The 25521-nt window shown below is 37.8% G+C and overlaps 1 protein-coding gene across 8 annotated transcripts in view; it reads right to left on the reverse strand.

Annotated features, from left to right (window-relative positions):
* The window catches only part of DGKB (diacylglycerol kinase beta), an 870186-nt gene that overhangs the window by 470596 nt on the left and 374069 nt on the right, over positions 1 to 25521 (reverse strand). For all 8 annotated transcript variants that reach the window (XM_019958478.2, XM_019958484.2, XM_019958481.2 and 5 more), the window contains 2 exons: positions 24013 to 24102; positions 16375 to 16535 (listed from right to left, as the gene is read on the reverse strand). In XM_019958478.2, the coding sequence (XP_019814037.1) occupies positions 16375 to 16535; positions 24013 to 24102 (251 nt within the window). The remainder of the gene's footprint in view (positions 1 to 16374; positions 16536 to 24012; positions 24103 to 25521) is intronic.

Below are 25521 nucleotides of genomic sequence, written 5' to 3' on the forward strand. Positions count from 1 at the left end.
ACTTACTGGGATGATTAACAGCTGCTACAAAATCAATACTCTATGTAGGGAAAACAGAATTGGACTAAGATGATCTTACATGAGTACTAGTCTGTGACTGAATATCTACCAAAGTCAACAAGCCAGATACAATTTATGTTAGTGGAAGCGTTTCCATGGATATAATCCATGGGCTTGTCAGAATCGCCCTTAGAAACCTAGAGGGTGGGGGAGATAACTCATAGGTTTTAATTATGCATACTTATGCATTTTCTCAGTTGCAAAGCTGATCACTGATATACTTAGTGAGAAATGGGTTTTCTTAAATCTTCCATTATTTTAATATTTACTATGGTTGAAACACTCAGTCATTCTATTGCTACTGCAATGAAAGTGAAAGTCGCTCAGTAGTGTTCAACTCTTTGCGACCCCATGGACTATACACTTGATGGAATAATCCAGGCCAGAATACTGGAGTGGGTAGCCTTTCCCTTCTCCAGGGGATCTTCCCAACCCAGGGATTGAACCCATGTACTACAGGTAATACAGATGGTATTAAAAAAGGTAATACAGATGTTTGTGTATTTATTTTATTATACACTGATCCTCCAATTAACAGTAAGGTAATAGCTGGCATACATCCTAAAATTCCTATCTATTTTGGAAAGCTAAGTATTCTTTATAATTATGTATTGTTTTCTTTATGCTGTGAAAGTGCTGCACTCAATATGCCAGCAAATTTGGAAAACTCAGCAGTGGCCACAGGACTGGAAAAGGTCAGTTTTCATTCCAATCCCAAAGAAAGGCAATGCCAAAGAATGCTCAAACTACCGCACAATTGCACTCATCTCACACACTAGTAAAGTAATGCTCAAAATTCTCCAAGCCAGGCTTCAGCAATATGTGAACCGTGAACTTCCTGATGTTCAAGCTGGTTTTAGAAAAGGCAGAGGAACCAGAGACCAAATTGCCAACATCCGCTGGATCATAGAAAAAGCAAAAGAGTTCCAGAAAAACATCTATTTCTGCTTTATTGACTATGCCAAAGCCTTTGACTGTGTGGATCACAATCAACTGTGGAAAATTCTGAAAGAGATGGGAATACCAGACCACCTGATCTGCCTCTTGAGAAACCTGTATGCAGGTCAGGAAGCAACAGTTAGAACTGGACATGGAACAACAGACTGGTTCCAAATAGGAAAAGGGGTTGTTCAAGGCTGTATATTGTCACCCTGTTTATTTAACTTATATGCAGAGTACATCATGAGAAATGCTGGACTGGAAGAAACACAAGCTGGAATCAAGATTGCCAGGAGAAATATCAATAACCTCAGATATGCAGATGACACCACCCTTATGGCAGAAAGTGAAGAGGAACTCAAAAGCCTCTTGATGAAAGTGAAAGTGGAGAGTGAAAAAGTTGGCTTAAAGCTAAAGATCATGGCATCCGGTCCCACCACTTCATGGGAAATAGATGGGGAAACAGTGGAAACAGTGTCAGACTTTATTTCTCGGGGCTCCAAAATCACTACAGATGGTGACTGCAGCCATGAAATTAAAAGACGCTTACTCCTTGGAAGGAAAGTTATGACCAACCTAGATAGCATATTCAAAAGCAGAGACATTACTTTGCCAACAAAGGTCCGTCTAGTCAAGGCTATGGTTTTTCCTGTGGTCATGTATGGATGTGAGAGTTGGACTGTGAAGAAGGCTGAGTGCCGAAGAATTGATGCTTTTGAACTGTGGTGTTGGAGAAGACTCTTGAGAGTCCCTTGGACTGCAAGGAGATCCAATCAGTCCATTCTGAAGGAGATCAGCCCTGGGATTTCTTTGAAAGGAATGATGCTAAAGCTGAAACTCCAGTACTTTGGCCACCTGATGTGAACAGTTGATTCATTGGAAAAGACCCTGATGCTGGGAGGGATTGGGGGCAGGAGGAGAAGGGGACGACAGAGGATGAGATGGCTGGATGGCATCACTGACTCGATGGACGTGAGTCTCAGTGAACTCCGGGAGTTGGTGATGGGCAGGGAGGCCTGGCGTGCTGTGATTCATGGGGTCGCAAAGAGTCTGACATGACTGAGCAACTGATCTGATCTGATCTTCTTTATACTTAATATCAATGTTCAGTTCAGTCACTCAGTGTGTCTGACTCTTTGTCACTCCATGGATGGACTGCAGCATGCCAGGCTTCCCTGTACATCACCAACTCCCGGAGCTTCCTCAAACTCAGGTCCATGGCGTTGGTGATGTCAGCCAACCATCTCATCATCTGTCGTTCCCTTCTCCTCCTGCCTTCAACCTTTCCCAGCATCAAGGTCTTTTCAATGAGCTAGTTCTTCACATCAGGTGGCCAAAGTACTGAAGTTTCAGCTTCATCGTCAGTCCTTCCAATTCAGGTCTGACTTCATTTAAGATTGACTGGTGGAATCTCCTTGCAGTCCAGGGGACTCGCAAGAGGCTTCTCCAACACCACAGTTCAAAGGCATCAATTCCTCAGCATTCAGCTTTCTTCACAGACCAACTCTCACATCCATACATTACTACTGGAAAAACCATAGCTTTGACTAGATGGACCTTTGTTGGCAAAGTAATGTCTTTGCTTTTTAATATGCTGTCTAGGTTGGTTATAACCTTTTTTCCAAGGAGTAAGCATATTTTAATTCCATGGCTGCAATCCCCATCTACAGCAAGTTTGGAGCTCCCAAAATAAAGTCTCTCATGTTTCCATTGTTTGCCCATCTATTTGCCATGAAGTGATGGGACCGTATGCCATGATCTTAGTTTTATGAATGTTGAGTTTTAAGCCAAGTTTTTCACTCTTCTTTTTCACTTTTATCAAGAGGCTCTTTAGTTCTTTGCTTTCTGCCATAAGGCTGGTGTCATCTGCATATGTGAGGTTATTGATATTTCTCCCAGCAATCATGATTCCAGCTTGTGCTTCACCCAGCCTGGCATTTTGCATGATGTACTCTGCATATAAGTTAAATAAGCAGGGTGAATAACACATAGCCTTGATATACTCCTTTCCTGACTTGAAACCAGTCTGTTGTTCCATGTCCAGTTCTAAGTATTGCTTCTTGACCTGCATACAGATTTCTCAGTTAATACCATAACCTTAAAATATAAGATAAAGACTTCCCTGATGGCTCAGCTGTAGAGAATCCACCTGCAATGCAGGATACCTGGTTTCGATCTCTGGGTAGGGAATATCACCTGAAGAAGGGAATGGCAGCCCACTCCAGTATCCTGCCCAGAAATTCCATGGACAGTGGAGCCTGGCGGGCTACAGTCCATAGGGTCATAAGAGTCAGACATGATTTGGCGAGTAAACCACCAATAAGATAAATATGCTGACAGTTTAAAGGGACTAAATTAATTCCCTGAAACATTACTTATTGGTATATCTTCTAGCCACATTAAAGGAAAGATGCATGTATGTAGTGATTTATGTCCAGCATGGTGGAATTCACACTTTTTTCTGGCTTAGTATTCATCTTTGTACCCACTATAATGCTTATCAGGAACTACAACATGCACTGAATAAATATTTGTAGAATACACTAATAAATGAACTCCCTTGTGACTAAAATACTAATCAGAACTAGGGTACTAAATGACCATGATGAGTCAATATTTTAGATTTTATGTTAATGCAAGTACAATCAGAAGTTATGAAATATTTATTCTATATGCCATTTATAAATTCTAGTAAATGGCCCATAAGAATATTCTGCTGTTCTTTTAAACTGGACCCTGTACTAGGAGTACCTTTGGTATTAACATCCTTCCTTCTCTGATCTTATACACGAATACTCTCCTTGTTGCAATATGGCATGTTTTGTTTAGGTGGGTGATTACAAATAGGGCAGGGAAAACTTCATAGTTACAGGGACTTATAATGATCTTTTGGGTCTTCCCTTGCGGCTCAGCTGGTAAAGAATCCACCTGGAATACGGGAGACCTGGGTTGGGAAGATCCCTTGGAGAAGGCAAAGGCTACCTTGTCCTATATTTTGGTCTGAAGAATTCCATGGACTATATAGTCCATGGGGTCGCAAAGAGTCAGACACGACCAAGTGACTTTCACTTTCAATGAACTTTTTGTGTATTTGAGGCAGCTATTACTAATTTGAACTATACCCTTTGCATTTTAAATATATAATCTCTCTTGCTTTCTGTACTGGTAAGAAAAGTGAATCAACAGAGAACTTTCACAGAGTATGGGTTCTACAGTCTCCAGATGTACATGCTTCCCATGAGTATTTTAGCCAGGAATTGACTCACCAGCGCAAAGCCACAAAAACAGAAACATGAGAAGGCAGGGTCCGTGTCATTATGGACGAGGAAAGCCACAGCTATCGATAAAACCAGAAAGCTGAAAAATAAAATTAATGAGCCAGGCATCTAAGGCTAATAATAAGTACCTTGATACACTTGGGATATATAAGGCAAAATCCCCAAAGGGAAGATAGCCAAGAGAAAGTGGAGTTGTAAGAAGCAAATGGAGAGAACACTAACTGGAAAAGATACATGCACCCCCAAGTTCATTCATGCACTATTTACAACAGTCAAGCTTTGAAACAAGCTAAGTTGAACTGATGGATGAACAGATAAATGAGGCATAGTGCACAATGGAATATTAGCCATAAAAAGAAAGAAATCTTGCCATTTTTGACAACATGGATGAACCCTGAGAACTCTATGCTAAGTGAAATAAGTTAGAGAAAGTGAAATACTGTAAGAGTCTCACTTGTATGAGGAATCTAACAAAATAAATAAACAAAATCAAGCTAATAAATACAGAAAATGACTAAAGGATGCCAGGAGAGGGGATGCAAATGGGTGGAGGGGGTCAAAAGGTATAAACTGCCAACTATAAAGCAACTGTGACTGGAATGTAGTACACAGCATAGAAACTACAGTCAGTAAGACTGAATTGCATATTTCCAAGGTGCTATATAAGAAACTAGGTCTCAAAGGTTTTCAACATGAGGAAAAAAGAAAAAAAAAAAAACAAAACTTGTAATCGTGTATGGTTCAGTTTAGTTCAGTTGCTCAGTAGTGTCCGATCTTTGCCACTGCATGAACCAGAGCACGCCAGGCCTCCCTGTCCATCACCAACTCCCAGAGTCCACCCAAACTCATGTCCATTGAGTCGGTGATGCCATCCAATCATCTCATCCTTTTCATCGTTCCCTTCTCCTGCACTCAGTCTTTCCCAGCATCGGGGTCTTTTCAAATGAATCAACTCTTCGCATCAGGTGGCCAAAGTATTGGAGTTTCAGCTTCAGCATCAGTCCTTCCAATGGACACCCAGGACTGATCTCTTTTAGGATGGACTGGTTGGATCTTCTTGCAGTCCAAGGGACTCTCAAGAGTCTTCTCCAACACCACAGTTCAAAAGCATCAATTCTTCAGCGCTCAGCTTTCTTCACAGTCCAACTCTCACATCCATACACGACCGCTGGAAAAACCATAGCCTTGACTAGACAGACCTTCGTTGGCAAAGTAATGTCTCTACTTTGTAATATGCTGTCTAGGTTGGTCATAACTTTCCTACCAAGGAGTAAGTGTCTTTTAATTTCATGGCTGCAGTCACCATCAGCAGTGAGTTTTGAGCCCAGAAAAATAAAGTCAGCCACTGTTTCCCCATCTATTTGTCATGAAGTGATGGGACCAGATGCCATGATCTTCGTTTTCTAAATGTTGAGCTTTAAACCAATTTTTTCACTATCCTCTTTCACTTTCATCAAGAGGCTTTTGAGTTCCTCTTCAAGTTCTGCCATAAGGGTGGTGTCATCTGCATATCTGAGGTTATTGATATTTCTCCTGGCAATCTTGATTCCAGCTTGTGCTTCATCCAGCCCAGTGTTTCTCATGATGTACTCTGCATATAAGTTAAATAAGCAGGCTGACAATATATAGCTTTGACGTACTCCTTTTCCTATTTGGAACCAGTCTGTTGTTCCATGTCCAGTTCTAACTGTTGCTTTCTGACCTGCATACTGGTTTCTCAAGAGGCAGGTCAGGTGGTCTGATTATCTTGGTCGTGAAGATCTTTTTTGTACAGTTCTTCTGTGTATTCTTACCACCTCTTCTTAACATCTTCTGCTTCCATTAGGTCCATACCATTTCTGTCCTTTATCGAGCCCACCTTTGCATGAAATGTTCCCTCGGTATCTCTAATTTTCCTGAAGAGATCTCTAGTCTTTCCCATTCTGTTGTTTTCCTCTATTTCTTTGCATTGATCACTGAGGAAGGCTTTCTTATCTCTTCTTTCTATTCTTTAGAACTGTGCATTCAGATGGTTATATCTTTCTTTTTCTCCTTTGCTTTTCACTTCTCTACTTTTCACAGCTATTTGTAAGGCCTCCCCAGACAGCCGTTTTGCTTTTTTGCATTTCTTTTCCACGGGGATGGTCTTGGTCGCTGTCTCCTGTCCTTTTATATTCATATTAATAGTTAATTTTATAAAGGAAGAATTTACGGTCATTTTCCTATATATTTACCTAGTATTTGGCAACTGAAATTGATTTACCAGTTTCATTTTTAGCTGATGCATATTGACTATATATATGACATTGTGTCATCTCCAAATAACATTACGCTTGCCTCTTGTCAATATTTACACACTTAAATTTTTATTATTAAATTAGCTCATTTTCCTAGAAATGCTAACTACAGTGGTGACAAATATAATCCCTGCATTCTTTTTGATTTTATTTGGGATGCCTCTAGTATGCCACTATTAATATGATATTACATGTTAATTTGTAGAAAATGGTTTACACATTTTCAGTAGTTTTCAATTATAAAAATCACAAACCTGCTTCTTTTTAAAATAATTATGCAAATAACACATTTGCCTTTGTTGAAATAAACCCTCCTCTGTTAATAGGTTGTATTCCTTAATTTCAATACTTGAATTTACTTGCTAATTTTGTTGTTTGCAACTGTTGTATTTATATACATGTTCTTTTTTGGAGTTTTGTTAGTGAGGTTTTTATACTGAGGTTTGCTAGCTATACAAAATGAAGGGGGAAACATTCTGTCTTTCTACTCGGGAACAATTTTTAAAACATAAGAATTATCTGTGCTATGAAAGACTGTTTAAATGACACCAGTTTTAATAGCTCTTTTACTATGTTTTTACTTCTTCCTCTTTGGTTGTACGCTTAGAGAAATGGTTCTCAAAGTGTGACCATGGACAAGAGACACTGGGACCACCTGGGAGATGTTAGAATCATCAGTTCTTAGACTCCATTTCAGACCTACTGAAAGCCTGGGCTTGAGGGTCACAATCTGCATTTTAAAAAGTCCTGCAGGTGATTTTGATACATACTTAAGTTTGAGAACTATTGCCTTAGATTGCCTACCCTTCAGCAGGGGTTCCCAATTTCCTGAATCTAATCTGTAACGATCTAAGGTGGAGCTGACATAATAATAACAGAAATAAAGTACACAATAAATGTGATGTGCGTCAATCACTCTGAAACTACCACCCCCACCTAACCCCCGAAAAAGTGGCTTCCACGAAACCAGTCCCTGGTGCCAAAAAAATGTTGGGCACCGCTGCCATTCAGCGTATTTCACTTTTTCCATTTAGATGGGCAATACTCAATTTCTTCCACATTGTAAAGTTTACTGGCACAGATGCACATGATTTACTCTTATAACCATTAAAATATTTTCCATAACTGTGGCTGTATTTTCAGATTTATTATGCTATGTGTTTATTTCCTTTTGTTTAAAAAAAAAAAAAAAACACAAAAACCTTGGCGAGAGAAGTGGGCAAGATAGTGCAGGGGGCGTTTTCAGCAGTCACCGCCCGCCATCCCCTCCTCAAGGAATACAGCTTTGGACAATCACTAATGAATAGATAGTACCTTCGCCGAGTCAGGGAGTCCAGCGGAGAAGTTCCAGCACAGCAAAATATCCAAGAACAGATCCACTGAAGGGGGTGAGAACACTTTTCCTTTACTGGCATGGCCACTCCCGCAGCGTGGCCCAGCTCAGTTGCAAAAAAGGCTCCATTCAGTCCCAGATTTCCCTCAGCATCGGGATGGAGTGTTTAGCTTCCTGTGCCTCTCAGGATGCTGCCGCAGAGGCCACTTCTTTCTCATCTCGCTTGGAGCACAGAGGGTCTCAACACCAGTTTGGTGGGGAGTGGGTGGCAGAGGCTGGGAGCAGGTAGGAGAGAGAAGGCCTCACAGTCACTGGGGCATTTTGAGCGACTGATCTGATCTGATCTGATCTGAGGGGCGATGGAGCCTACAGATCAACGCGGAGATTCCTCCAGGAGCATGGCCCCTGAGCTGCTTCTGGAAGCCTACACTGATGATTTTAGCAGGCAACTGACCCACCTGGTGCCCGCACAGGTTTGTGGGCCTCCTTCCTCCCCACCTCCTGGCTGGCACTCCGTGCACGTGCCCTGTGCGTGCTGCATGCCGTGCGTGCGTCCCACGTGGGACAGTAAGCCGAGAGCAGGTGAGCATCTCCAGATGGCAGGCTAACTTCAGGTGACTAGAGGAAGGTTCTAAATGTGAGCATTTGGGGACTCTGCCCTAAGGAAAACACAGGTGGCGCTCAGCACCCAGCCAGGCTTTGGGGAATGAGAGAAAGCAATCCTAAAACTGCCTCTCCCCTACCTTCTCCAAGAGGGAAGGAGAGGTGGGGAGTTCATGTATCTATAGAAAAGAGCCTAGAGAGCTTCGGGATCTCTAGCCGGGCTGACAAGGTGTTTCTCTCTCCAGCCTGGTTAATTAAGACTGGAGAAATTGACAGCTTTTTAAAATGCAGACTACAGATCTATTTAAAAAATATATTTAGTATTTATTTTGCTGTCCTGGGTATTAGTTGCGACATGCGAAATCTTTAACTTATGGCATGAGAACTCTTAGCTGCAGTAGGTGTGATCAAGCTCCCTGATCAGAAATCAAATCCATGACCACTGCACTGGGAGCTTGGAGTCTTTAGTCAGTCGACCACCAGGGAAGTCCCAAGACTATGGCTCTTGAGGCTGCCCTGTAACCTGGCTGCAGTCCCTCTTAGCTATGGTAACAGGGTCCTATTTGCTTAGGGATCCAGAAGAAGACATGCTCATCCTTGCACCAGAGGAGGCCCACTGACATCTTTCCTATTGTCTCCTGAAGATACTGAAGCTGCCTGTAACTCAGTATAATTCCAGCCCCTCTCAACTATTTCCGTCTGCAAGTGTTTCCACATTCTGAGGTTTATACAAGTCATTACACAAGAGTCATTTGTGTGGTTTCCAACACTGTTTATGCCAATTTTAGTCTTTATTATAATTATATAATTTAATTACCTATTATAGCAATGGAAAATATAATTACAAAAAGAGCCTTTGTTTTATATATGAAAACAAAGATGATTTGGGAAGATTGGATATAAATGCAGTTGTGAAACTGCCATAGAATTATATGTTCTTTGCCATAGAATTATATGTAAGAGAGAGCATTATAAAAGATTTTTGAAACTATTGTAAAAATCTAAAAGGATTTTATACTCAGATTGCTTCACAAGTATCTTTTGGGTCTTTGTTCCACTTAAAAGAATCTAAAAATGGAAATAACAGATGGTTTATTATGGAGTGTGATTTATACAAGCAAACTTTGTAGAACCCCCGTTGATGACCGACATTCAAAGAAATGACAGTAGCTGGGCCTTTAAGAAAAAATTGGCCAATTCAATTATTTTTATAGATTTTAGGTTAAAATGAAATATCCAAAGCTATATGGATCATTTTTATCACACTTGTTTTACCTTCTATTAATGTCTTACTTCACCTCTAGTAGAAGACCTTCTGCTATACATAAATTGGACTACTTCATTTCCTGACTGTACTCACTGAATCATTCAATGGCCTCTCTTAAAAAACAAAGACCACATCTTGGCTTTGAAGCATCTTTAAGACACAGGAGCAGGCATTTATGCTATTGTCTTTTTTGTTATTCATTCCCAGCTTCTCTCTTTATGTTCCAGGCACACTGACCTTGTAGGTCAGAACACACCAGGCCATTTGTCTCCTCAGGCTCTTCACATACAGTTATACCTGCTTGGTATGCACTTTCCATCTATTTGGTGTCCACCTGACTTACATGTATTCCTTAGATCCCCTCTTAAATGTATCTTATTTATACTGACCTTCTTTTACTATGAGAACTAAATTTGTCCCTTATTCTAGCTCTTGGCAACTTTTCTTGTCTTTCACAGTATATATCACAATTTACCCCCCAAAGTTGTATTTGTGCATTTTTTAAATACTTCTACTATTGAGCTCGGGATTTTAATAATGAGGTAATCTGTCTCTTTTATTCATTTCTACAACTCCAGGGCCTGACCAAAAAAAAAAAAAAAAAAAAGATACTTTTTTTTAATAAGCAAATGAATGAAGAATCAACAATGAGGGTGAAACTAATGGCATATATGAATTTGATGTTATCCAGTAGATGAAAAATTTTCTAACTGTAAGTTCTGAGATTATCTATAATCATTAAAGTACAAAATCAGACTAAAAGGTAGCAACTATCAGTTTTTCTTAGTAATTTCCATCATCTATATTTCTAATACCCAGATGATAAATCTCTCATGACAATTCTGTCTCACCTCACAGTATTGTAAGTTTAGTGATTACATAGACTTCTTCTATCCTTTTCACTGCCAATCCTCAAACAGTATCTAGCACAAGAAGATAATTAATAAAGAAGCTTTTATTTAAGGATCACCACTATAGATGAATACCTATTTTCAGAGTTAACCGTGACTTCAGAATTATTTCCACTGTTCTGGCTAAAAGTGAAGGGCATTACAAAGAAAAAATTAGGAGAAAGTGGCTAGTTATTTACCAATTTCCCCTTTTCATCTTGGGCAAACAGAATTCCTTTCCGAACAGTTGTGTGCATGCTAAGTTGCTTCACTCACATCCAACTCTGTGCGAACCAATGGACTATAGCCCACCAGGCTCCTCTTTCCATGGGATTCTCCAGGCAAGAATTCTGGAGTGGGTTCCTGTGCCCTCCTCCAGGGGATCTTTTCAACCCAGGGATCAAACGTGAGTTTCTTACATCTAACCTGCGTAGGCAGGTGAGTTCTTTACCACTAGTGCCACCTGGGAAGCCCGTCCTTACAATTAGGTGTAACTGATTAGGATACAGCCAATGGGTTTTAAGCTGAACATCTTCCAGCCCTGGTCCATTTTAAAAGAAAAGCACTCACAAATGTCAATATTTCATTCTCTTTTATCACCCAGTTGTTGAATAGAGAGGACTCTGTATCTAGAGGAGGGTAGAGCCATAATGGCACCCCCTCCAGTACTCTTACCTGGAGAGTCCCATGGACGGAGGAGCCTGGTAGGCTGCAGTCCACGGGGTCGCTAGGAGTCGGACACAACTAAGCGGCTTCACTTTCACTTTTCACTTTCATGCATTGGAGAAGGAAATGGTAACCCACTCCAGTGTTCTTGCCTGGAGAATCCCAGGGACGGTGGAGCCTGGTGGGCTGCCGTCTATGGGGTCTCTAGGAGTCAGACACGACTGAAGCGACTTAGCAGCAGCAGCAGCAATGACTTGAGGTACATGATTCAGTTATTTTTGTTGTCTGCTGGATTTACTCACCGGGGCAGAGGATCATAAGTTGATAAATAGAACTCATTGAGTGAAAGCCAGAACTTGAACTCTATAAGGTCTCCTGGTCTGATTTGACACTGAGTGTTGATCCTCTGTCTTGCTGGGACAGACGCAAATATTTCAGGCAAGAATGCTTTCCCTCTTTTCACACCTCTCCTTCCCATGTCATATTCAGTGAAAGAGGCTGCAAGTTAAATAGAACAGCACTCTTCTAAAGAAAACAATCAAAAGCTGCCTTGTTTAGTTCTGTGTTACCTTAATATCATATATGAGTGCCATTGCATATTATTTTATACTTTTATTAGGCCCTAAACCTTGCATTTCAACTTTAGTACTTCAGTATTTCTAGCAATTGCCTATGTAATGTGAGACAGAGTTCTAACAAAATTTCCTCTCCCTAGGAAGCTAGTGTCTGAACACATATCAACTGAGCACCATTATTTTTCCAATGAGATTTCAGGCTACATCCATTCTGTCAAGTTTCTGTACGTGTCTCTCTGCTTTTCCATTGAGTTCTTCATCTACTCATTCATTACATTATTTTATTATAATTATGCAATTCATTTGTAGCATGTCTAATTTGGTAAAATAGTTCTTTCTTCTTATTAAGATGTAATGAGCTACTTTGTTACATATATTTTGGAAAAAGTTTTTCAAATTTTTCATACAAATCCAGCTCTAATTTTGATTAGTTATAGGTTAAAGGTATACATTAATGTGCAATATTATATTAAACTATCTCATCTAAGAATAGAAACTATCTATTTATTCTCATCTTTTATGTCTTGTAGAGAGTTTTAACATTTCTATTTGTAGGTTTTGCATGCTACTGCTGCTGCTGCTAAGTCACTTAAGTCATGTCTGACTCTGTGCGACCCCATAGACGGCAGCCCATTAAGCTCCTCTGTCCCTGGGATTCTCCAGGCAAGAACACTGGAGTGGGTTGCCATTTCCTTCTCCAATGCATTAAAGTAAAAAGTGAAAGTGAAGTCACTCAGTTGTGTCCGACTCTTAGCGACCCCATGGACTCCAGCCTACCAGGCTCCTTCGTCCATGGATTTTCCAAGCAAGAGTACTGGAGTGGGGTGCCATTGCCTTCTCCGGTAGGTTTTGTATATTCTTTATCAATTTCTAGATACTTCCCATTTTTGCTTGCTATTTTTGTAAATGTGTTGATTATTGCTTATATAATGAAATACTATTGAATAAATTTATTTTATATTTAGTAACTTTGCTACACTCCCTTATTTAGTCTTAATATATTTTCAGTTAGGATATTACTTTTTGTCTTTATGGAGGGATTTTTGGTCTTTATCATTCTATATTATTTGCAATTCTCTTTACAATATTTTTAAAACATCAGTTTTGCAGTAGATTTGATTATTTCCAATAATCAAGTTTTATTTCATTAACATACTCTTTTTTGCTCTTGTTATTCTTTGTCCTGTCATTTCTATTACAGCTTTTTCTTCTCATTTCTTTAGGTTTTAGCTATTTCCCGTTTTCCAACATCTTGAATTTTGTAATTAATATTTTTTTCTTAATATCAAAGTTTCTCAGCCTCAGCTGTATTGACATGTTGAACTATGTGGTTCTTTCTTGTGCATTTGGGGGGCTGTTCTATGAAATGGGAATGTTTAGCAGCATTCCTATCTTCTATCCATTAGCTGGCAAGAGCAATACTCTCTCACCCATGACAAGCAAATGTGTGTCCAAACATTGCCACATGTCTCCTGTGATGGAAGAGAAATAATTTCTGTTGAAGACCACTGAAGATTCATCAGAGGCATATAACAAATTGACAACTGTTTACCAAAAAAAAAACTACTGAACCTAAGATAAGAATGCTGGCAATCTGATGTTTCAATCTTGAGCTGCTACCTCACACTTCAGTTCCGTCAGTGCGATAGTTCTAGCGGGGTTGGGCACACTAAGAAAGCAAGCGACTTTACTGTCGGGGGAGCCAGCATGATTTGGAGTGGAAGCTAGAGAAATTCCATTACCCAGAGAGTTATCTAAAATAATAGTCATCTCAGTGGCAAATGTAGCAGCTTGCCTAAGTTTGCAAAACTGATTAAGGCAAGCAGCTAACCAGGCAACTAGCCCTATTTTCAATAGGAGACCTTGGGAATGATGCAGCCATAACGGGCCTCAATGCTGCAGCTGCTTAGTTGGTTCAGTCATGTCCGACTCTGTGCAAACCTATGGCTGTAACCTGCCATTCCTCCATCCGTGGAATTCTCCAGGCAAGAACACTGGAGTGATTGCCATGCCCTTCTCCAGGGGATCTTTGCAACCCAGGGATTGAACCCAGGTCTCCTGCATTGAAGGCGGATTCTTTACCATCTAAGCCACCAGGGAAGCCCCATGGGCCTCGATAGGTTGCCACATACTCCTTGCTGTCTGAAACACTAAATGCATGGTTGTATATATGTGCAGGACAGGTGAAAGAGGGTTGCATCTGTGTTCAGGACAGAGTAATGCAGGCCCTAGTTATCTACACATCCTTGGCTAAGTGAGAAGCCTTGTACATGAGCACAAGACATAAAAGGGCCAACAGGTATTAAAAGCTGAATTAGATTAATAACTGCCTGAAGTTTGTATGCATTCCCCAATGAACATACAGCAGCAAAGGGATGAAAACCTACTGTCTCAAGGGTTTTAAACACAAACTTTGGTCATTCATACTGACATAGGAACAATCCTCAGAAGCCAGTGTTAATATAAAAGCAAAAGGAAAAACAAAAATTCAGAGGCAGCAGTATATTCATACACTAGAAGGGAGAACAGCTCCATATAATTAGTTCTGGGAACTCCCTAAACAAACACAGGAACAACCATAACCCCTGTGGGAGAATGCAAATCCACAGCTGTTAAATATGTTGTAATATCTAGTTTCCAACCAAATATTCACAAACACGCAGAGGAATGGGCAAGTGTAACACATACTTTGGAAAAAAGCAAACAATGTCTCTGATGGATTCTAGATGTTGGACTTAGCAGACAAAGACTTCAAAACAGTATTATATGTATTTTGATGTATTATATCAAATTATGATGTATTATAAATACATCAAAGAACTAACATAAACTATGCTTAAATAATAAATGAAAATATAACGATGACTATTCAAATAGAAAATGCCAATTAAAGGCCTAAAAATACAAAAAAAAAAAAAATAACCAAATAGAAATCCTTGAGTTAAAAAGTATACTAACTGAAATAAAAAAATTTAATTACAGGGACTTAAAAGAGTAACATTATTCATAATATCCAAGACTGGAAACAATCTAAATCTACATCAATTTGTGAAGAGATAGACAATATATTATAAGTCCATACAATGGGATACTTACTACTCAGCAATACAAAGAATACAGTATTTCATGTAGTTCATATAAGTGAACCTCAAAACATTATGTGAAATGAAAGAAACCAAATGCAAAAGACTATATATCATATTATTTCTTTCATATGAACTATCCATAAAGGGCAAACCTTAGAAAGATTAGTTGTTGTTTGGAGCTAGGGTAAGGACTCAGAATTGACTACATGTGGGCATGAAGATTCTTGCCTTGCTGATAAAAACATTTTAAAATGAGACAGATTTATTAAAATCATTAAAAGGTTTACTTAAAATGAGTGAATTAGGTCAGTAAAGATGTTAAAATATTGCTATTCACATTCATATCAAATATAAACAGGATTTTTATGGATCAAATGCATTACATTTTTCTTGAAAAAAATAATTATTATCATACTATGGTAACAACTGTATACTTAGCCTTCATTATGCATCATTATATGAGGCTCTTTACATGTATAATCCCATTATTTATTACTATGAGGGAGAAAATAATAACCATCATGACACAGGTAAATTGATGGAAACTAGGAAGAGAAAAAAATTGTTAAAGAACTCTTACCAAGGTAGCTTGACTCCTAAGTTCATGGACTCAACCAATACTTTCGATAGTTTGCTATTTGTGTTTGTATGTGTGTGTGAGTGTGTGTGTGTGTACATGCACATCCATAAGAGAGAAATGAGACATGACGTAAATTAATATTGGGTGACTATGTTCAATAAAATGTAATGCTATAGATATATATTTTAAGACGTCATAAGTCTGGGTAATATATAAATACATGTAAAATCACTGTTAACTTTATTAATTCCTTAGGGATTGAAATTTCAATAACTGTTTCAATTGCCAAATGATATTTTAATTTCAGTCTCAAAGTTATCAAGAAATTAAGACAAACATTAGTTTTTTACTAATTAACCACTTGAGAATACTAACAGCATTTTTCTTAGACTTTAAAGTAAATCATAATTTTAAAAATAATGTCTATAAATAGAAAACTAATATATTGTGATATTGTAATATAGATTTCAAAATAAGATAACGATGCATTCTTGTCACACTTTTAGAATGTGAAACTTATAACCTTATAAACCATTTTAAAAACCTTATAAAGCATTTTAAGCTTAATTTTACTAAACAATTATCAAACAATTACATATAGTTTCTTTCCTTTGTTTAGCACATGAAAAATCTATCACTGATTCTCTGATTTTAAATAAATTCAGAAGTTTTACTACTATTACCCATTAGAAGAGGTGTTTTGCTGACACAAAGGTAAAATAAATTACTTATAAGCAGTAAATCTTCGTAAATAAGAGTTTATGTCAGTGATTATGCAGAACTGGTTAAAAAAAAAAAGAATGTTTAGTGGAAAATCTTACCACGCCAATGGAAAAATAATTATTGATGATACTGTAAGGCACTGGGTCTCCCTTCTCATCTTTGTCATTAGGTATGACTTCAAACTTCCACCTGTCCAACATGATTTCTGTGCTGTTTTCAATGTCTTTTAAGATTTTCATCAAATTCTCACCTTCATAACCTAATGAAAAAAAATTTTATCTTGAGAAAAAATATAACCAAACAATAAAAGCTATTACTTATATTTAAGTGTGTGAATGCTTGTATCATTCTAAAGTTAAATAATGCATGTCAAAGCAAATTTAATGCAAGTTGAAGAATTAAGACCAATCTTATTATACTCATATCAATATTTTATCTGTAGCTTTAATTTGCAACTCATATTTCTCTCCTGTGGTACAAATTCTTAATATAGCCACTGCGTACCTCTCACAAAACTTTTTATCAATATGTTCAAAATGGAATTGATGATCTGTTTGGGTATCATCCTCCTGTGAATTCTGCCTCCCAAAGATGACACCCTCCACCCACTTGCTAAAATAAAAGTTCTTGCTGCCATGTTGAACTTGTCCTCTGCTTCTACTCTCTCTGCAGGCTTTACATTTGATAATACTTTTTCCCAGAAGCCACCCTCCCAAAATGATAGATTTTACACAGGACCATAACATACAGTTTTCAAAACCAGCCATAGCATAGAACTAGTATACTGCACTATAATTATTTACATCTTTCTCCTTAGATGTTCCTTTTCCCAGATGTACCCTCCAATAATGCTCAACAAATCCATTTTTAAATAAATCTACTATAGATAGTAACCATGGCCTGAAAGTTATTGCTTAATATTATATTTTCTCTTAAATGGACCTTTAGTTATGTAACATTATAGTTAATTAGGGGCGTAGCCTAACCCTGGCTGTGTTATTTACTGAAGTGTTTGCTTTTAACATTCAAAATAGCTTCTTTCTCCATAAAAACTTAGCTTTGGTGTGAGAATGAAGTGAGGAAAAAAGAGAAAATACATAAAGGGTCTTAGTCTATGAGGCAAAAGAACAGAAAGTTGTCAACAACAATACTGATGATGAAATTAGGATGTGAAATGTTATACTAAGTTAAATAATGTATCTCTAACTCTAACACACACAGATTCTTGAAATGATGTTTTGAGTTGGACAACATTTTCATAGATGTTTTCTGTGTCCAACTCAGGTTTATATTTTAATAATTTATCTGTTGAATAAGTATATGCCAGAGGCTATGAGTCCTCATTAGAGGTGTTAACATACATACACTTAAAAAAAATGAATTGGATTAAAAGAAAAAAGAATAGGTACCATAATATGCCAACATTCTCTAAAGACAAATAAATTATATTTATGGTGTATTTGTTGAATTAACTATTAGAGAATTAATTATTAACCAGAAATCAGGAATATTCATCCTGGAACCTACATCTCTTATCATACACGGGTCTAAAAAAATAATTATGAACTATTCAACACACACAGCAAAGAGTACAATAAACTGTGATTACACTGACATAAACATTAAAGGAAATAATAGATGTCATACCATATTTATAGCATAATTCAAAATTGATGAACATATTTAAAATGTATAGAATAGTACTCAGTGATTAAAAATGAATTGTTTTCACTGCAAGGCAACAAAAATTAAGTGTACTTATTTTTCAGATCTTCTTAATAGTTCTACGCTCATTCTCAATATTTATTTCCTTGTTAAATTTCTTTTAAAGCTCCCAATTATATATATATATACATATATATATATTCCACATTGAATGGAATAAAAGGAGTTTATATTCATATATTTTCCAAATTCTATTCTTATTTGAAAATAAGTTTGATGGTTTTAGATATAAATAATTTACATATATTAAACTAATATATAATATAGTATGAAAATATACACACACTCAGCATAAATATAAGTAAATGATAATGCTTTAAACAAACATTGAGCTTCTTTTCAGCTACAGCTTATGTTAATAGAAACAGGAATGGAACTGATGAGGAAAGAACACAACAGAATTTAATTTAATGAAAGTATTAATAAAATGAGATTAAGTAGGGTCAATCAACTTAAATTCTTTAGCACTGGAAATGTTCTCAAAGTTTTTATGGGTAAGTATGAAAAAGGCTGGGCTTCCCTGGTGGATCAGATGGTAAAGAATTTGCCTGCAATGCAGAAGACCTGGGTTTGATCCCTGGGTCTGGAAGATACCCTGGATAAGGAAATAGCAACACTCTTTAGTATTCTTGCCTGGAGAATTACATGGACAGAGAAGCTTGGCAGGCTACAGTAAACTGGGTTGCAAAGAGTTGGACATGACTGAGCGACTAACATACACATGAAAAAGGCCGGTATCAATCAGTCTTCTAGCCAAATAAAAATGGAAAGATAGAGGCAATAAATCTATTTTGAGAATCATACATGAAGTTCAGTATCAATTCACAAAGGTGAAGAACTCCAAATTGTTGTTCTCCACTTAACAGATATCTATGCCCTACATGTTTGTATTTATCTGTGCTCAAGCTTGTTAAATAATGATTCATAACTATAAATAGCATTCCTGAACTCAGTAAGATTATATTTTTTAAAAAAGAAAAACTTACAAATAAGCAAACAAAAGCTTGCTCTAGAAAAGAATGATGATACTTTGTTTCTATTATTTTGATTTAAAGCCTATAATCACTCTAGGCTAAGAAATCAAATGAAAACATAATTAGTATTTATCTTCCATTTAATGATATGATGTTATCATAATAACTGAATCTATCTAAAAAGTCATTTTTACAAATGTAAGATCACATGAAGAAAAGCAATATCTAAAAAGTCATTTTTACAAATTTAAAATCACATGAAGAAAACATTTGTAAGAGTGTGTTGCATCTAAAACTCTGTCTCTTAACTCCCTTACTCTTCACAGTATTTTTTCTTGCAATAATTTTCAGAATTTTGTTTGAGGGATTAGGTATTGCCAGAAAAAACTGCAAAGGAAATGAAAATAAAGTATTTTTTCAAATGCCCTGAGAAGTCCTACATGTGTACATTTTATATTTTTCGAAATTTGCAATACATTCATAAAAATTAAACTTCCCAGTCAATAGATTCCAGTGACATTAAGTGAACCAAATGATTATTAGTCAAATGAAGTAATTTCTTTCCCAAATGTTAAGTATAATGATAATTAGTATAATTACAAGAAGGGCTCAGACACTGGGCAAATAACTTGATATCTAGGGTGTAAGAACCCACAAGGTAGGGTTCTTAGTGCAAAACGTCAGTCACTCAGTCATGTCTGACTCTTTGAGATCCTATGGACCATGGCCCACCAGGCTCCTCTGTCCGCGAGACTCTCCAGGCAAGAATAATGGAATGAGTTGTCCAGGAGATCCTCCCAACTCGGGGGTCAAACCTGTGTCTCTTCTGTCTCCTGCACTGGCAAGTGGGTTCCTTACCACTAGTGCCATCTCCAACTATTTTCTTCAGGTTCTGATGAAGAATCTGAAGCACACAGTTTTAAGCAACTTGCTCAAAGTTAGACACCTGACAAGAAATAATTCACACCACTTCAGAGTGTGTGTCTTTATTAGTAAACTCTATCAAATGGCACCCTCATTTTCCTAACTGCTCATCTTGAGCATCTTGCAGTGCCCCCTTAATACCCCACTTTCACCAAAGCCCCCACCCAATCCATGGGCAAGCTGTATCAGCCTATCCCTGAAAATGTCAGTGTGTCCACTTGCTTCATTAGCATGACCACTGCCCTAGCTTGGTCTGTTCATCCTCTAATTTCAATGGTAATACAAGTTCTGATCTCTAAAACTATGCTTCCCCACATCTCCATATTTTCTTAGCTTTTTTTATCTCCCCAAATTAACTTATTTTGAAAACATAAATGTCATTGTGTCACTCTGCTTTTGAAACTCTTCCAAAGTTTTGCTATGTGCTTCAATAACATAAGTTTCTACCATGACCACCAAGACCTACCTAATCTGCTCTTACTTCTCTCTCCAACATCATACTATTCCCACCTCCCTCCTGAGGCTATACCTATCGGTCACCCAACAATCTCTTAGAGTTACATCATCACTTTTCCTTCATTCCTCTCAATACAGAGAGCACTTTCTTTTTCTGCATATTTTAAACCCAGCTTAAATGTTACTTCCTAAAGGACATCTTCTTGACTATATAGCTGAATAGTTTCCCTCTGTGTCTTGCTGTGCTAAGTCGCCTCAGTCATGTTTGACTCTTTGCAACCCTATGGACCATAGCCCAACAGGCTCTTCTGTCCATAGGATTCTCCAAGCAAGAATACTGAAGTGAGCTGCCATGCCCTCCTCCAGGGGAGTTTCCCTGTATTATTCTCTAAAAATACATTCTGATTCTTTTATAATCTTGACCTTATTTTGCAATTATATATTTCATTATTCACTGATCTATTGTCTGGATACTCAATGAAAATATAATTATCAAATAGTAAAAGCCCTTTATTTCTCACTCACTATTTAGCACATTGAACAGTGCCAACATATACTAGATACAAAGAGTTCATCATCAATATACACTCTAACAAATACTATAATCCACCTGTCTCTGTCCACTGATAATAATATCTTTAAAACTGTTTTATAAGGAAATAATTAGAGGATACTCTGGAACTTCTATACTCAATTTTGAGATTTAAGGCATTTGCCAGTTTCAAACCAAATAAAGTTATTAATTTTCAAATACCAAAAATACTTTTGAGAAGAATATATAAGAAGCCACATGAATGAGTCTCTTCTTTTTAATCAATATACAAATATTAACACTGGAATACATGAGCATCTCATAAGCAATGGTTCATTCTTTCTATCTATCTATCTTTAGATTCTATACAATTTAACACATCATTTTATAATATTCTTTTATTGTTATATCCTTAATAAAAATCACAAATATATCATATGCCATGTTTTTAACTTGGTTTCAAATTCTGTCATATACACAAATACATATATATGTCGTAGAGTCCATAAGTTATCCAGGTACAAATGGAACAATTGTTCTCAAATTTTTCTGTGAATCAAGTTACTTAGGGAGTTTGCTTAAAAAGGAAATCACCTGTGCAGTTTCATCTCTAGAGATTCCAATTCAACATATATGAGGTGAGGTCAATCCACTGTATCTTTAACAAGCTCCCCAAGGGTTTCTGATTCACACTGTCTTAGTAGACACTTTTCAAACTTCACTGGGTTTACATGCTAAAAATATTTAGGATTCAGTTCTTGCTTCTTAGCAAATATGGTTTTCTTTTCTTTGATATCTTCAGGTAATATTAGCCTATTAATGATATTTCAAATTATTTTAAGATTTCATCTTGAAATATTCTCCATTTTCTCATCTGCTCCATCTACAGTATTCCATTTTTGAGTTCCTTCAGTATGTCAAGTGACTTCCTACCTCTAGAGGTATAAACCTGATATTTATTCTGCCTGTCAAGCCCACCTTCAATACTATATGGCTCTGTCATTATCCACCTATTAGAGTACTCCCTATTTTGGGCTTTTCTCTCAGCTCAGATGGAAAAGAATCTGCCTGCGATGCAGGAGACCTGGGTTCAACATGGAACAACAGACTGGTTCCAAATCAGGAAAGCAGTATGTCAAGTCTATATATTGTCACCCTGCTTCTTTAACTTATATGCAGAGTAAATCATGCAAAATGTAGGGCTGGATGAAGCACAAGCTGGAATCAAGATTTCTGGGAGAAATAGCAATAACCTCACATACGCAGATGACATCACCATTATGGCAGAAAGCAAAGAAGAACTAAAGAGTCTCTTGATGAAAGTGAAAGAGGAGAGTGAAAAAGTTGGCTTAAAACTCAACATTCAGAAAACTAAGATCATGGCATCCGGTCCCATCACTTCATGGCAAATAGATGGGAAAACAATGGAAACAGTGAAAAGCTATCTTTTGGGGCTCCAAAATCACTGCAGATAGTTACTGCAGCCATGAAATTAAAAGACGCTTACTCCTTGGAAGAAAAGCCACGATCAACCTAGATAGCATATTAAAAAGCAGAGACATTATGTTGCCAGCAAAGGTCCAGCTAGTCAAAGCTATGGTTTTTCCTAGTCAGGTATGGATGTGAGCACTGGACTAAAAAGAAAGCTGAGTGCTGAAGAATTGATGCTTTTGAACTGTGGTGTTGGAGAAGACTCCTGAGAGTCCCTTGGACTGCAGGGATATCCAACCAGTCCATCCTAAAGGAAATCAGTCCTGAATATTCATTGGAAGGACTGATGCTGAAGCTGAAGCTCCAATACTTTGGCCACCTGATGTGAAGAGCTGACTCATTTGAAAAGAACCTGACGCTGGGAAAGATTGAAGGCAGGAGGACAAGGTGACAACAGAGAATGAGATGGTTGGATGGCATCATCAGCGCAACAGACATGAGTTTGAGTAGGCTCAGGGAGTTGGTGATGGACAGGGAAGCCTGATATGCTGCAGTCCATGGGGTCGCAAAGAGTCAAACAGGACTGAGCAACTAAACTTATTTGGGGCTTCTCTCTTAGCTCAGACTGTAAAGAATCTGCCTGCAATGCAAAAGACTTGGGTTCGATTCCTGGGTTGAGAAGATCCCCTGGAGGAGAAAATGGCAAGCCACTCCAGTATTCTTGCCTGGGAATCCCATGGACAGAGAAACCTGGTGAGCTACAGTCCATGGGGTCACAAGAGTGGGACACGACTTAGTGACTAAACCTCCACCACCCCTCAAGTTCTCCCTATTTTACCTTGTCAGTTCCTAAGTAAGCTCATTCATTATGCTGATTATTATCTTGCTTGTCAGTAAGAAGTCTCACAATTTACATATGACTTCATATTCCACTAGAATTTAAGGCCCTTTATAAAGCAGATCTTGTGTTCTTTCTATTCTTAACTGTCTATCCCAAGTGCAGAACATACCACGTAGTGCAAAGTGAGTCTCAGAAAATTGGTTACATCTTGTACTCTTCTGACTTCCCTGGTGGCTCAGACGGTAAAGCGTCTGTCTACAATGCAGGAGACCGGGGTTCAATCCCTGGGTTGGGAAGATCCCCTGGAGAAGGAAATGGCAATCCACTCCAGGACTATTGCCTGGAAAATCCCATGGACAGAAGAGCCTGGTAGGCTACAGTCCATGGGGTTGCAAAGAGTCAGACACGACTGACCAACTTGACTTTCACTTTCTTGTACTCTCCTGGACAAGTTGTCCTTTCATCTTTCAACACTTTTCCTTTGTTTGTGATTCTTTCACACAAGTCAGAGATTAAAAATATGAACATTATTTTAAATTTAACCCATGCTTACCTCATTTCTTAAGTTGGAAACCCAAAAACCAGAGAAAGAGAAAGTTAGATGCTTGCCCTCCCATCTAGCGTATAATTAGCAATCACAGTCTAACTCTTGGTCCACCGTTTGTTTCTCTACCCCAGACTATTATTCAAAATTATATTACATCTGACAGCAATTACATTTGCTAAAAGCACATGAAAGCTGTCATGCAGTGAAGAAATGCTAAATTTAGTTTATTGAAAGAGGGTGCTCTGCACTATATTACTGTTTTTTAAAGATTTTTGTTGTTGTTGTTGGTTTGTCATATCTATTTACCTCCTCCCCATCGCAGGCATCTTGCTAGATCATTGCCGGTCCCGAGAGGCAGAATAGCCACTGGAGGATGCTTGACTACATTAGCCTTTTCTGTATAATTGAAAAATTAAAAGAAAAAAAAATTGGTCATTGACTGAACAACAATTAAAAAAAAAAACACAGCTTGGCATGGAAGACATTCTACAGGGTACTTAGAAAAAGTCACATTTTATATATATATACAATTATAAAATATGATTAACTTATATGCATTTGTAGCAATTTATAAAACAAGTAAATAACATAATTCACAGGGTGACAGGAATTTTTAAGACTTATATGTGAGGAAAGACTTTTAAATATGTTAATTTAGTTAAAAATTGTAGCACATTTGACTTAACTCAGTTGAAATTCTCAAGGGTGCAGGTATATGCAACACAAGGATAGCGCTAAAGTGGAAAAGTAGGTTCTTTAGAAAAGTCCTTTGGCAACATCAAGTTTAGGTATACTTTAAGAAAAATATATTTTGAAAACAGTTGAATTCTAAAAGTTAGTGAAATGGGGAGAGTGAAAAAGTTGGCTTAAAGCTCAACATTCAGAAAACGAAGATCATGGCATCTGGTCCCAGCACTTCATGGCAAATAGATGGGGAAACAGTGGAAACACTGTCAGACTTTATTTTTTTGGGCTCCAAAACCACTGCAGATGGTGACTGCAGCCATGAAATTAAAAGATGCTTACTCCTTGGAAGGAAAGTTATGACCAACCTAGACAGCATATTAAAAGCAGAGACATTACTTGCCAACAAAGGTCTGTCTAGTCAAGAATATGGTTTTTCCAGTGGTCATGTATGGATGTGAGAGTTGGACTGTGAACAAAGCTGAGTGCCGAAGAATTGATGCTTTTGAACCGTGGTGTTGGAGAAGACTCTTGAGAGCCCCTTGGACTGCAAGGAGATCCAACCAGTCCATTCTAAAGGAGATCAGCCCTGGGATTTCTTTGGAGGGAATGATGCTAAAGCTGAAACTCCAGTACTTTGGCCACCTCATGTGAAGAGTTGACTCATTGGAAAAGATTCTGATGCTGGGAGGGATTCGGGACAGGAGGAGAAGGAGACGATAGAGGATGAGATGGCTGGATGGCATCACTGACTCGATGGACATGAGTTTAAGTGAACTCCGGGAGTTGGTGATGGACAGGGAGGTCTGGTGTGCTTTGATTCATGGGGTCACAAAGAGTCGGGCACGACTGAACGACTGAACTGAACTGAACTGAACAATGGCTCTATGCTCTGTGTCAGAGTCAACAAAAGAAGACATTGCCAGATTTTGTTTGAGATTCAAGTTGATATAGTGTTTGGGTTCAGAAAATATCATATCACTGAAATTCCACATGCTTTTGTTTGAGTTACTAAAGATGTCTCACAAACATATATTACTTTATTTTTCTCCCTTCTCAGCCCCTCAGAGTAAGCATATGTGGGTAAAAAACGGGTAAGGAATAGATTATGTAGGGATGTGCCACAGTATA

This window comes from Bos indicus, chromosome 4, assembly GCF_029378745.1.
Source record: "Bos indicus isolate NIAB-ARS_2022 breed Sahiwal x Tharparkar chromosome 4, NIAB-ARS_B.indTharparkar_mat_pri_1.0, whole genome shotgun sequence".
Lineage (NCBI taxonomy): Eukaryota > Metazoa > Chordata > Mammalia > Artiodactyla > Bovidae > Bos > Bos indicus.